Source organism: Carettochelys insculpta, chromosome 2 (assembly GCF_033958435.1).
Source record: "Carettochelys insculpta isolate YL-2023 chromosome 2, ASM3395843v1, whole genome shotgun sequence".
Classification (NCBI taxonomy): domain Eukaryota; kingdom Metazoa; phylum Chordata; order Testudines; family Carettochelyidae; genus Carettochelys; species Carettochelys insculpta.
Genome location: NC_134138.1, coordinates 20,961,383 through 20,976,436, shown reverse-complemented (window position 1 = coordinate 20,976,436; position 15,054 = coordinate 20,961,383). Strand labels below are relative to the sequence as shown.

At 43.1% G+C, this 15,054-nt stretch overlaps 1 protein-coding gene across 1 annotated transcript in view; it reads right to left on the bottom strand.

The window, feature by feature from the left end:
• ADCY8 (adenylate cyclase 8) overlaps positions 1-15,054 on the bottom strand; it is a 218,256-nt gene that overhangs the window by 78,629 nt on the left and 124,573 nt on the right. Inside the window, exons 6-7 of the mRNA XM_074985614.1 lie at positions 14,406-14,564; positions 4,458-4,728 (exon numbers count right to left, since the gene is read on the bottom strand). Of these exons, the coding sequence (XP_074841715.1) occupies positions 4,458-4,728; positions 14,406-14,564 (430 nt within the window). The remainder of the gene's footprint in view (positions 1-4,457; positions 4,729-14,405; positions 14,565-15,054) is intronic.

Here is a 15,054-nt window from a genome sequence, read left to right as displayed (position 1 = left end):
ACATTTATTAGACACAAGAAATTCACTCTGGCAGACCTTACGGGTTATGTTTTCAGTATGATACAATGCAAATGTAGACAGGTTATGCCTGTCACCATTAGCTATAATAAAAGATGGTGCATTCAAATTCTGATTCACTGAGATGAATATATACTTTGAAAATTATTTAATTATTTGAGTCTTTTAGTGTATGACACAATCATGAAATCTAAGGTTTCAGTTCCACCACTAGCTGAGCTTACTCTGATGCCAGAGGGCAAAATCTGGACTTTAAAGTGAAAAGACCAAAGGTGTAAGAGGCAAAAACAGACATAAAATAAGATAAATTGAAAGCAGAAGGTACAGAAATATATTAACATAAAGCTATCTAAGAGGTAAAATTTGTAAAAATCAACTTTCAAAATTAAAATAAACACATTTCCAGGAAAAAACAGGAAGGATTTTTTCTCTGGACCATTTAATATACTATGACCCTGTCATCTGATATATCTAATCCTATGTTCAGATTTACAGAGACTGAAGCATCTGAAAATACTTTGGGTCAGGGTCCTATAGAACTGCATAAGCATGAAACAGAGTTCTATAAATGTTATTCTAAAAATAATACATTGAATAGAGAATGCTGTCTTTTCCTGTAAGTTCCTTTTTTACAATGGACTTCTATAGCAGTGATATGATTTTCTGTTAAATACTATAGGATAACTTAAAATAACAAAAGGGCAGGTTTCCATTGTCCAATCAGACCCATAAGAATATTTCATAGGGGCTATTGATCTCACAATAACAGGTTGGAATTAGGAAGGTAATCTAATCTCCTGTACTCTATGACCCCGGACCCTTCTACGTTCAAATCCTGGTCTTCACTCCAGTTGTTCATACTTCTCTAAAATCAATGGCATCTTTAATACATTGTTTATTAGATGCCTGTGCTGGTAACTGTCACCACACCCCACATTAGAACATGTGCATACACCAGATGGCTTTCTCAGAGCAGATTTTTTGTAACTGCATCCCATCTGCATTCTTCCCTTTGTTACAACTTCTGTGAAGCACAAAGGGAGAATCTAATTTCACCAATGATACATATTCCACAGGGCTTGGAGACCTGGTCTATGTCATCTAGAAGGTGCTAATAGCTCTGCTCTACTAGGAATACAGATGCAGCAAGGACTGTCACTCTTGTGTGGGTCTTCACAGTCACAGCCAACGCTGCAAATGAGGATGCCAAATGGAACTACGAAGGGCGCGATCCATAGTCTGTCTAGACTGAAGGATGCTGCTACTAGGAATATTGGACCATAGACTGCATTTCATTAGGGACACACACAACCTAGGTGTAATTCACAACCATGCCTAGGTCAAAAGCCTGGCAACTTCAGTTTTTCTAGAGGTATGTGTGATGTGTAGAATGTTTCTTCTCTCTCTGAATCAAATCTCATGCCTCCAGTCCATTCTCATTGGTCACTAGTCTACAGTAAATTAGGGAAAAATATGAAATGAGATGCACTGAGGCTTGGAGGAGAGAAATCAGAAGAGACGCTGTGTCAAATTCTCATAGACTTGGCAAGACCTAGAATTAAGCCATAGATACCAGGTGAGTTGAGTTACCCAAATCTTATAACTGATCACATTTTAGTGAGGGCATTTGAGAGGAGCTGGAAAATACTGAAGAAGATCTAATGCTTTTCTGTCATCTATTTTTTTTTTGGATATTCAACCTCCTCTGCTACAAACGGGGGCTGACAAAACTGCAGATGTCATGGGTAAGGTGAGGGGGCTGGCTCCTTGTGCCAGGGAGGGACAGACCCTTGGGTGGAAGGGGTGGGGCTGGTGCTAGCCTACTTCCTGTCAGCCCTTCAGTGCCGCTCGGAGCACACTAGGACTTGGGGGGGGCAATTTAAAGGGCCACAGTAGCAGCAGTGTTGGCTGGGAGCCCCAAATCCTTATATATCACAAAAACTCATGGCAGTTTCCCCCATTTCCCTCTCATCCACCCCATCAGTGGGCCTGGAGACAAATGATCCTTCTGATGATCATTAAAAGAAAGATAAAATTACCAGCATAATATAAAGATGCCACCTGATTTCAGCCCGCTGTTAACGAACAATAACGCACACTATAATAACTTTAAAACTGAAAATTACTTAACTGAATCATGCATGTAGCAAATGGCTACTTAGCGTTTCTGACCAGCTAATGAAATGCTCTATACCAAAATTATTTCTGTTTTTAATACAGGTTGTACCTCCCTTGTCCCACTCCCTCGGGAACTCAGCGGTCCCAAATGAGGGGATTTACTGGCTGAGGGGAGGTCATATCTCCAGGCTGCCTGGAGGGGGAGCCCCACTCTTGAAGGTCTCACCAGCTGGGCTGCTGGGTTCCCCCTGACATGGCCAGGTTCCCTGCTTCTGCAGGGGTATTGGGGCTCCATGTCCCAGAAGGCTCTGCACTACAGGGCTTGGGGCTCCCTCAGCCCAGCCAAAGTCCCCCATAGCTGCAGGGTTGACACTGGGACTTCTTGCCCCAGCTGGCTCCCCTCCATGGGGCTGCCAGGCTCCTCCGGCCCTGGCCGGGGTCCCTGCACTGCAAGGCTGATGGAAGGGCTCCATACCCCAGCCACACCACGGGCTGCTGGGCTGCCCCAGTCCGGCTGGGGTCTCTGCGGCTGTGGGCCTGCTGCCAGGCTCCTGACTGGGGCTGCGCTCCCCACAGTGGGGTTCTCCAGCACCAGCCAGGCTCCTCGACCTCAGTCTCTGCCCTGAGCTGCCCCTGGAGCTCTCTGGTCCAGGTGCTCTCTAGTACCAAAACATCCACTTTCCTGCCAGATTAGGGATGTTGCTGGATGAGAGAGTCCTGGATGAGTTTCAACCTGTACTGGGAAAATTACATTACAGTAAATCAAAAGAGAGAGAGAAGCCATCTTCTGTTGGTTTAGATTTCTAGTGTTGCTATAAAGTAGAAACACCTTCAACGATATGTCCATTCATACACGTATCAGTAATTTTTCATAGAACTTTACTGGCTTATTAGCTGGAAGGAGGTCAACCGTGGCATAGAACAACAGACCTTTTCTACAGCAAAGAACATGGACAACAGGGGAATAACCTAATTGGTCATTTTTTTGGCCTATGCAAACTGGAAAAGGTAAAAAACAAGAAAAGGAAAATGTTTATAGAAGTTAATCTTAGTAACATCCATGCACTCTCTCATTCCTAATGGAATGAGAATACAAATAGAAGCTAAGAAAATGACATGAGAGAGGTAATGAATTGCACGTGCAGATATGCAAAAACACAGATACATATTGTATATAAAATGGATGTTTTATATAAGAGCAAACGCTACCATGCACCATTTTAGTCTGAAAGGACAAAGACTTCACAAACAATTGATCTCTTGTGAGGGTTTACAGCTCTAGGCAAGAGACAGCTGACAAAGCAAGATCTTCACGCAACAAAGCTTTAAGTTCTACAGACATTTCAGGCAACTAGGACTAAGTACATGCAGAAAAAGAAAGGAAGTATTATGTCATTATAGGTCTCTCACATATACATGTAAGGCAACTCAAACTGATCTTGTTTCATGATGACTCATCAATCTTTCAAATGCAGTAGAAAGAGTGGTGTCCTAGGGCATTTTAACCTTAGCATCTTTAATTTCTCTGAGCAGACATGCTTCACAACTGATTTTATGACTGCAAAATGATTGGCTCCTAGGATGTGTACAACAAACATTAAATGCTCTTGAAAATAGTCTGATTGAGCGCAATCTAGAGAGACATTCCTTTCCTGTTTATTGCTTCTTACTCTGCTTCGCTAGTCATGACTCCAGTAATGCCTTGCTGGGGAACCATAATTGTTTCTGGGATGTATTTTTTTTTAGGTGAATAAAGAAAGAATGTGGAGAATAGTGATACTGTTATCACCAGGGGCATATTAGTCCACATCTCTTTCTTTTGGCTCACACATCAGCCCATGGTATGTTTGCAAATCCCCTCCATGTCACCCCCTAGCACACACCTGCTTGTTTGCTGACTTTGACAATGAAAAGAGCAGTGCACCTAAAATGTATTGGGCTGGAAACACAGAATTTACACATGGTGACTTGCATATCGCGTGCCATTTAATTACATCAGTTTTTCATTTAATTAACTGTTTTGAGGTTTGTTTCAATTAAAATTCAGCCGCACAATATTTAATTTTAGTTGAACCAAAACCAAAAGAAAACAAAACACCACCATCAACAACCCCTGCCCCCCCTGCCATGAAACCCTGGCATTTCCCTGGTTCTGATACATAGGTTAATATGCCCCTGAGGTGATTTATGTAATCCTCTGCAGTTACACTCCATGTTACAGAAAAGGTTAAAGATGAATGCGCTTCCTCTGAAGCATCCATTATTGAGATGCATTCAAGCATGATTTCATTGCTGATGACATTAAGGAAAGTTGGACTTACGTTCTGTTTTCCCACTATGTTATCGAATGGGAGTTCGGGGCTCCATGGTCCTTCTGTAAATGTCGCCCCACTGTTCCTCCTATCTGAGGAGCTGACAGCCTCTTTCACAATGTCTTCAGGCAAAGTCAAGAGACTCTCCTCAGGCTGCTTGATTAAATAGGTCTCAATGTTATGTTTCCTTAAGAATTCATTTCGTTCTTTACCGTGTCCTTCCTCAACTTTATAATCTCCATTCAGGCAGTCCAGAGTGGCTTTGGAAATGTGGATCCTCCTGCGTGTATGAAACAAATGGTACTAAATGCTGGTTTCATATTTTGACAGGAAGGAATATCAAGAGCTTTATGTCATTATTTAACATTATGAAATGCCCTTTGGCATAGTACCTATGATTTTACAATAAGGAAATATTACAAACTGTTAGCTTTCAAAGGTGCTGTGTAATTGCTCATGAGTCCCATATTTCTTTTACGCGCCCAGGCTCCAGTTCTGCAATGGGAACTCCATGTCAAATGCGGGCACCAGCCTGGAGCCCCATTTTCTTTAGTGGTATTTCATGTGGGTGTAGGAATCTGCCCATATTATTCTCATTCTTATTCCTTCTTTCTTTCTATCAAGGCAGCACCCAGAAGCCACAGCCACCATGGGATCCCATGGTGCTCGGTAATATACAAACAGAACAGAAAGACTGCCCCTGCCTTGAAGAGTTTACAACCTAAGCTGCAAGGTAAGGAGCAACAATGGGTACAGACTGAGGAGGGAGGATAAGAAAACTAGGGACACTGTTGGTCACAGTGAGGCTGACAGCCGCGGCAGGCCCTGGGGCAAGGTGGCAGGGGGATGGCTCTATGCCCTGGAAGGGGCAGGGCCAAGGGCAGACAGTGCTTTGAGCTGCTTGGCTTGTGGCACTGCCTCCCTACCCCATTCCTTCACATCTATGCAGAGCTGTGTAGCAGCACTGCCTTGCATTTCGAAGGGGCCCCTTTGAAATGCCAGTCCCTGAGGCAACTGCTTATTCTGCAGTTGACAGGCCTGATTGGGCAGCATGATATGCAGTGGTACCAGAGCATCAGCAAGGTAATATGGGTCTGATTTCAGGACTGGTGCTTTAGTACCAAATTCTGCTGATTTTATGGAGAGCAGTACCTTACTCCTGAAGCATTCTCATTGATTCCTCTCAGATTACCCCCAGAATGAGGTACTACTCGGTGTAAACTAGTATTCCAAAATCTGGCCCTCAAACTGGAGATGGGCCAAGGAAGTTGTGCATTAGTTTTGCAGAAGCTTGCTTTGAATTTGAGTTCTATTAACCAGTTTTATGCAAGAGTCCAGGGGAGGGAAGGAGGTAAAAATTCTCAGTTATAATTCACCTCTAACTTCTGGAAACATACAACCTGCTCCACAGATGAATGATTGCTGGAGAATGCAGGGGAGTAATCAGGAAAGCAAAAGCAAAATTGGAACTGCAGCTAGCAAAGAACATGAAGGGTAACAAGAAAGGTTTCTACATGTGTGTTAACAAAAAAAGGGTGATCAGGGAGGGTGTGGGGCCGTTACTGGATGAGGGAGGTAACCTGGTGACAGATGACGTGGGAAAGGCTGAAGTACTCAATGCTTTTTTTGCCTCTATCCTCACAGATGAGGTCAACACCCAGACTACTGCACTAGGCAATGCACTATGGGAAGGAGGTGGGCAGCGCTTGCTGCGGAAAGACAGTTTAAGAGCTATTTAGAAAAGCTACAAGAACAGAAATCCCTGGGTCCGGATTTAATGTATCTAAGGGTACTGAGAGAATCGGAAAATGTCATTGCAGAGCCTTTAGTCACTACCTTTGAAAACTTGTGGAGATTGGGAGAGGTCATGGATGACTGGAAAAAGGCAAATATAGTGCCCATCTTTAAAAAAGGGAAAAAGGACAATCCAGGGAACTATAGACTGGTCAGCCTTACCTCAGTCCCTGGAAAAATCATGGAGGGAACCTTCAAGCAATCCATTCTGAAGCACTTGAAAGAGGGGAAAGTGATCAGGAATAGCCATTATGGATTCAGCAAGAGCAAGTCATGCCTGACCAATCTGATTAGCTTCTATGATGAAGTAACTGGCTCTGTGGACATGGGGAAGTTAGTGGCTGTGATACACCTTGACATTAGCAAAGCTTCTGACACAGTCTCCAACAATATCGTTTCCCATAAGTTAAGGAAATATGGATGGGATAAATGGACTGTAAGGTGGATAGAAGACTGACTAGACGCTCAGGCCCAATGGCTAGTGATCATCGGTTCAATGTCTGGTTGGTGATCGGTTTCAAGTGGAGTGCCCCAAGGATTGGTTCTAGGGCCAGTTTCGTTCAACTTCTTCATTAATGGCCTGGATGAGGGGACGGATTGCACCCCCAGCAAATTTTCAGAGGACCCTAGGCTAGGAGGACAGGTAGATACATTGGAGGATGGGGATAGGGTCCGAAGTGACCAAGATAAATTGGAGGATTGGGCCAAAAGTAATCTGATGAGGTTCAACAAAGAGAAGTGCAGAGTGCTGCACTTGGAATGGAAGAATCCCGAGCATTGTAACAGCCTGGCGACCAACTGGCTAAGTAGCAGTGCAGCAGAAAATGACCTGGGGATTATACTGGATGAGAGGCTGGACACGAGTCAACAATGTGCCCTCATAGCCAAGAAGGCTAATGGCATATTGGGGTCCATAAGGAGGAGCATTTCCAGCAGATCTAGAGAAGTTATTATTTGGCACTGATGAGGCCACATCTGGAGTACTTTGTCCAGTTCTGGGTCCTCCAGTATAGAAAGGATGTGGATGCATTGGAGCTGGTCCAGTGGAGGGCAATGGAACGGATTAGGGGCTGGAGCACATGACCAGTGAGGAGAGGCTGAGGGATTTGGGCTTATTTAGTTTGCAGAAGAGAAGAGTGAGAGGAGATTTGATAGCAGCCTTCAACTTCCTGAAGGGGGGCTCTAAAGAAGATGGCTCTAAAGAAGAGAGGCTATTATCAGTAGTGATGGATGGCAGAACAAGGAGCAATGGCCTAAAGTTACAGAGTGGGAGGTGTAGGTTAGATATTAAGAAAAACTTTTTCACCTGGAGGGTGGTGAAGCACTGGAGTGTGTTACCTAGAGATGTGGTGGAATCTCCATCCTTAGAGGTTTTTAAGTCCCAACTTGAGAAAGTCCTGCTTGGGATGATTTAGTTAGAGTTGAACCTGATTTGGGCAGGGGGCTGGACTCAATGACACCTTGCAGTCCCCTCCAGCCCTAGGATTCTGTGACTCTATGAACTTAGGCACCACAGGAACACACCAGCTGACTCCTGCGTAAAACTCAAATAGCCACTACTTTAGAGTTTGATTCAGCAGTCTCACAAAGGGACCACTAGGTGATGTAGTTAATGGTCTTCTAACAGATTTCTCGATGGTAAGAATAATAGTCTATATTTTTAAAAGTGGTTTTGGGGTCCCAGCTTATGACACCTCAGAGGCCTGGCTTTCAACAGCCAAGTGCTCAGTGCTTGCTGAAAAGTAGACACTCAAAAAACGAGACTCACCCAAATCAATCACTTTTGAGTGACTTGAATTTAGGCAGCTATTAGTGTTGCAGAGCTAATAAAATATCAGTACATATTACTCCTGGGGGAATTAAGGGCCACTGCACTTCCTCAGAGTTCATATCCTTGCTCAGATGTGTTTTTTCTCAGAAGAATATGGATGCTCTTAAAGAGGTGCTTCAGTTACAACACTTGCTCACCAGGGGCTGGTTGGCACAGGAAGAGAGGGGAGCCAGCTAGTTGCTATGATCTATATAGTGAAGCCAGGGTCACATGGGATGGGTACTGAGGTGACAAGTAGGGGCAGGAGCTGCAGGGACACATAAGCACAGAGAGTAGAAGGTGCAGGGTCACATGGGGAAGGGGCTGCAGTGACATAAGGGATAGAGGGTATCAGCTGCAGGGACAGATAGGGATGGGGGTAAGTGGTGTAGCAACACATAAGCACAGAGAGTAGAAGGTGCAGGGTCACATGGGGAAGGGGCTGCAGTGACATAAGGGACAGAGGGTATCAGCTGCAGGGACAGATAGGGATGGGGGTAAGTGGTGTAGCAACACAGGGGAGAATAAAGGGACACATGGGGACAGGGGCAGATGCGCCTGCCTGACTGGGAAAGGCTATGAGTCAGCCAGCGTCTTCATGAGGGTGGATCTCCAACTTCCTAACAATTCCACACCTACTAAAATACCTATTCCACACTTCTCCCATCCACACCTAGCAGCCCTCATCTTCAGGTGCCTTCCTCAGCTCCTCCATTAACCCATGACTTCCCCAAGCCTTTACGCTGCTTTACAGGGGTGCTGGAAATACATTTTTGCAAAGCTACTCAAAGTTCTGCACTAGTATGTTTAGCAAGTAATCTATTCTTCAACAAAACAAAACAAAACAAAAAACAAAAACAACAAAAATCCTGGATCCCTTTTTTTTCTCTGTATTATTACAGACATACTTGCTGATGGGTTTTTGAAATAAATTGACAAAATAATTGAAACTGGCATGATTCTATTACAATATTTTGGCACATAGAATATTACATGCAAAATTCTTAATTTTTAGAACGGAATTCTCCCAGGAGTAACATGTAGGAGATACACAGAGCTAGATTTTCCAGTGGTGTAAACTGGCTTTGATTTCAATGGCCGTATGCTGGTTTATATCAGCCGAGGCTCTGGTTCATAATATTTCCCATCCCATCTCTTTGCAACCTTCTTTGGTGGCCTCTCTCAAGCCATTGCAGATTTATGCTATATAAAATACTAGTGATAGGCCCAGAAATCCGTTTCGTAAAAAGGGTGTGTGTTTAACCCTTTTTGTTAATGAATACCTCCTACAAATTGCTGATAGAACATAAGTCCTGTGGAGTGCATGGAAGTGAAGGAATCCAAAACCTCTGAGGGTCGGGAGCTCTATATAATCTGAAATATCAGTTCATAATAAGAAACTTCCAAGAAATTGGAAATGTTTGTATCTCAGTCCATTTAAAACCCAGGGCCAGAATGTCAGCCAATATAAATCAATGATGCTGGAGTGAAGTCAATGCATTTGTGCCAATTTACATCCAAAGGGGATCTGACCCATTCTATTTTTCCAAAAATTTCCTCTGAGATTAGTGGTCTGTAATGGTAAAATGACTGTAAAAATTGTTTCTCAACAGTAAGCAGCATTTGAGAAAAAAAGTTTGTTTCCAAGCTTATATATCCAAAAAGGCTAAATTAATTTAAGGGACTAAACAAATAAAGAATAGAAAACAATACATTAGTTGCCAGGGTGACTATCTTTGTGTCGAATTTTAGTCTAATATAATTCTGGAAGATTGCATTATAAACTCTTGAAATATGGGGTTTATAGTGGAAACAATAACAGTACTAAGCAAAACTGCGATCTTGGCTATTGATTTAATACATATACATGGGCAAAATATAAAAAAAAAAACAGCTGGTAGGGTCAAGAATGGTTTCTGCTTCCACTTTACATGTGTTTGACTTTTTCCTTATTCATGTAAAGTGTACATTGAAGACGCCTTGTCTGGACTCTCTTAAAGTGCATAAATCAGAAACACTTGCATTGGAGTCATAGGATAACTTATCGTAGGAAAGGTATAAGACCAGAATCAGGCCCAAGGCTTTTGAACCTAACTCATAAATAAGGTATCCTGAAAAAATCAGTTATCATGTATGTCTTATGAAAAAACAGACATGATAATTCCATGATGCACATGCATTAGAAATAAGAGCCTGGTCTTTAATATGCAGAGAAGTGGCTCTAAACTTTATATGCTGGATTTCCTCATGTATTCATTATCAGTTAGTTCTGGACCAAATTTGCTCTTTTAAGGCATATCCACACAAGCATGTACTGCATGCTAAGCTGTGATATAAACACTGTATACAGAGCTCCACATGTTGTGTCCATACACATAATGAGGGCATGTCTACATTGCAGTTATTTCAAAATAACAGCCATTGTTTCAAAATAACTTTGCTAGCATATACACAATGCAACTGTTATTTCAAACTAGTGGTTGGCTTATTTCAAATTAGGTAAACCTCACTGTGGCCGTGGCTACACTACTCCTCCCTTTCAGAAGGGGCATGTAAATCGTGGTGGTTTGAGCCTGGGATGCACCATATCTTACTTCGATATAGCCCCTATTCCATGTCTAAACAGCCCCTATTTCGACGTAACTATTTCAAAATAGGTGCTATTCCTCACATAGGCCATGGCTACACTAACCCTCCCTTTTGGGAGGGGTATGTAAATTATGGCAGTTTGAAAAATGCAAATGAGGTGCTGATATGAATATTTAGCTCCTGGTTTACATAATGGCAACCACCTGGCTCATCAAAAGTGCTGATTTAGAACTAAATATAGCCGTGTACCCAGGGCTCCTTGTAAAGGGTGCCCTGATTTCAAAAGCACCCAAACAGCCAAAGGACTATTTTGAAATGCATTTTGTGTGAAGCAGCCTTATTCTGACATAAGCTATTCCAGAAACTCTCTTCCGGAATAGCTTATTTTGAAATAATGCTGCTGTGTAGACATAGCCTAATGGTGATCCAGTGACTACTGCCATACTAGGATTTGAAACAGCCATAGGCCAAAGTATACTAGAGAACTTTTAGTGAATAGCAGCAGAGTTCCACATGGACGCTTAGGCTACGTCTACACTAGCCAAAAACTTCGAAATGGCCATGCAAATGGCCATTTCAAAGTTTACTAATGAGGCACTGAAATACATATTCAGCGCCTCATTAGCATGCGGGCGGCCGCAGCACTTTGAAATTGACGCGGCCCGCCGCTGCGTGCCTCATCCAGATGGGGCTCCTTTTCAAAAGGACCCCGCCTACTTCGAAGTCCCCTTATTCCCATCTGCTCATAGTAATTACATGGTAATTTTGAAGTTTTTGGCTAGTGTAGACCCGGCCTTACTGTGTAGAATGTTGGAGTACTGTAGGTTCATGCCTCAGCTCACCACACAGCACAGGCTTATGCAGACATGCTCTAAGAAACTCAGAACTGATCCATCTTTCATTGTGGCAAATGGCATCTGATATGAGAAAATAAAATCCTTCGTGCTCCTGGTCACTAGGCATGAAATTCACTCCCTTGCAAGGTAAGGGCTAGTGATTAATCTATGCTCCACAGAAGTCTCACTCAGCCCCACTATTGTCATGGCTCATGGTCCATTTTGGTCAATTTTCACAATTTCAGCTACTTAAATTTGAAATCTCCCTGTTTTGTATATGTAGGATCCTGACAGAAAAAGGAGTTGAGCGAGGTTGCAAGGTTATAGTAGGGGATGTTACAGTACTGCTATCCCTACTTCTGCTGCTGGTAGTGGTACTGCCTTCAGAGCAGGTGAGTGGAGAGTGGTGGCTGCTAACCGGGAGCCCAGCTCTGAGGGCAGGGCTCCGCCGGCAGCAAAACAGAAGTAAGGACAGTGTGGTATGGTATTGCCATCTTTACTTTTGTGTCACTGCCTTCAGAGCTGGGTCCTTAGTCAGCAGATGCCACTTTCTGGCTGCCCAGCTCTGAGGGCAGCAGCACAGAAGGTACAGGTGGCATGGTATGGTATTGCCACCTTTTCTTCTGCACTGATTCTGGCCCAGGGCTGCTTTTGTACCTGGGTGCCTGGCCAACACCCAGCATCCTACTAACACCCAGCTCTCAGAGAAGCACAGAAATAAGGTGGGCAGTACAGGAACTCCCTTAAAATAACCTTGCAACCTACCTGCAACCCTCTTTTGGGTTAAGGACCTCAGTTTCATAAACACTGGTCTCCCCTGGGCACTCTGTATAGAAGCATGCAAAACTCCAGATTTCATTAGGGGAGACCAGATTTCCTGGATATGATACATTTTTCATGACTGTGAATTTAGTAGGCCCTATGCTAGTGCATAGCCCTTATGCTGTGCACTTCATCAAAGAGGTGAAATTCAATCCATTATAATACATATTTGGGAAACAGAATTTGGCTTGGCTATTTTGCTAACCATGACAAGGCTGATAACAATGCAGCATGTTCCTCCACATCTGTATTGGTTCTGCAATGTAAACACCAATGAAAATGTTACACTTGTATGCACATGTGACTCAGAACATATATGCTGGGAAAGGAGGAGTTATTTTTTCTGAACATAATCACACATTTAAAAAACAAACAGACAATACTTAGAAACTAATTACAGGAAATACCAACAATCATTTTCCACTGACTTTAAAGACAATTACTCTAGTCTATAGGGATGGGCACTGTATCTGCAATATCTCTAGTACAACCTGGAAACATGACTTTTCCATGTGTTACTTAAAGTAGATTGAGGTATAAGGTGCATTCTAAGGCACTCCAAGTTTGGAGCAGCCTAGCACAGTTCCCACTGCAGAACTGGCAGTCACACTAAGCTTCATCTGTCGCAGAGCTTTCCCACATGTTGCTCGTGTGCTCCAAGATCCTGACCCTGCATCATTAAAGTCAACAGGTGTTTGCCATATATGCTAATGGGTACAGGATCAGAGCTTAACTTGAGATTTCTGTGGGCAATATGGCACAATTGCTTAATTCTAACAGTTCTCCAAAATGGTAAGTGGTCTGATTGCAAAGCGTACCAAGAGTGGTTGGCTCACCACAGCAAAGATAGGAAGAGTGTATCTCAAAATGTGTTGAGATGCAGATTATATGAGGCAGAAATAACTTGTCAGCCCAGGGGTGAAGCAGCCACCTCAGATGAAGAAACAGAAGATGTCTGGAAACACATATATTCCTATATGTACAACTTCTGTTGTAAAGGTCACAAAGCACAGATTAGCAGTTCAAAGGATTAAGTTAGTTGTCAACAGGACCTGGGGGCAAATTTTCCAAAACTCCACAAAATTAGGTTGGCAGCTTATGAAAGATACAACAGTGCTCCTGCATCTTGTGTGAAATTACGGAGAAACTGCATCCCTGTTCCTCACACTGGAAATGGCATGTTAGTCACAGGAGAGAACCTTCAACCAAAAGTCCAGTCTCAGATACGGTGTCACAGTGGGACTGGCTCTTTAAAGGGTTTGTGGTTCAGCCTCACCTGTGGCAGCTTCAACTCACCTCTTCAGGTGGAGGGAGTTATTATAATGATCATGTGACAGAATGGAGGACCATGTGACTCAGAACCAGGTCTGCTAGAAAATATAAGACAGAGCTTGTGGCCATTTGGAAGAGAGTCACATTCTCTTTATGGACCCAAACAGATGCCTGGAATGTGCAAGCCTTCAAGGATGAGAAATTAACAAGGAAGGCTGGAGTGAGGGGAGCGAACCTGCTGGAAGGTAGGGGACCAAGAATCCTGCCCCAGTGCTATGATCTAGCTATGAAAGCTGGATGGGAGATCTGAGCTGTTTTGTATTTTACATCAATAAACCAGACTCATAAAAGGGAAGAATTATTATGAAAACAGCTGCAGTGTGAAATATGTTTAAAATGAGGAAAGGAAGGAAACAGATGGAGTTGCAGAGTCAGAAGCCAGACTGGCTATGTCCTACTTCATTTAGGAATGGCAATTGGCTAAATACTGTCATCGACTATGTGCAGAGGGCAGAATTCCCTTTCCCACGGCCCAAGCCACAACACCCAGGTCTGAATGGTGGGCAAGACAGCAATGGAAATGAGATTCATTTTCCTTCCCAAAACATCTGCCTGCTGGGGGTGGGGGGCAAGTCAGTTGCTGTCTAAGAAAGGAAGCTAACATATGTGAATTTTGTGACAATCTGCTGACCAGAATCAGCCAAGGGCCACTGCATAAACGTCACCAGTCGGATGCTTTATACATTGCATCAAACCTATTTAAATATTGGAAAGAATTAATTTGTCAAAGAGAAACAAAAGTTACGCAACTGATGGGATCATGCTACGTCTTACCCAGGAATTCCTCCTGACTCGAGTTTGTTTGCAATATCCACATCCCACGACCAGACATCAAACTGCCACTTTCGTAGGCCCAGCACCCCACACAGCACTGATCCAGAATGTATTCCTATCCGCATGTCAATGTCATGCTTTGTTCTTGACCTAACATACCTGTATTTAAGGGATAAATACACAAAGAAATACAAGATCAGCTCATGCAATCAACGCCACAGAAGACTGCAACTATATTCCATACGGAAAAGTCACATCTCCACTGCAATTCAATGACTGTCCTGTAGGCCTTGTAATAAGGAAACTGCAAAACTAACATAAAATGCAACACCAATTTGGCATGTAGGGATATTCGATAGTCTTGTACAATGAAGAGATAATATTCTTGGCAGAGTACATGTAGTCATCAAATGGTTCTGTAAGATGGATTAGCACAGAGATGGTCACTTGCATGCATGGTTTGATGGCACACATATTATTTTCATCTATCTATCTATCTATCTATCAAAAGAGAGAGAGAGAGAGACAGAGAGACAGAAAGTGACACACAAATGCTTAAATTGAAGAAACCGTAGGATCCACTGAGTACTTTCCCTTAAAAGCACATATTTCACCCAGAACCTATTATAGGTGAGATATATGTTTCCAA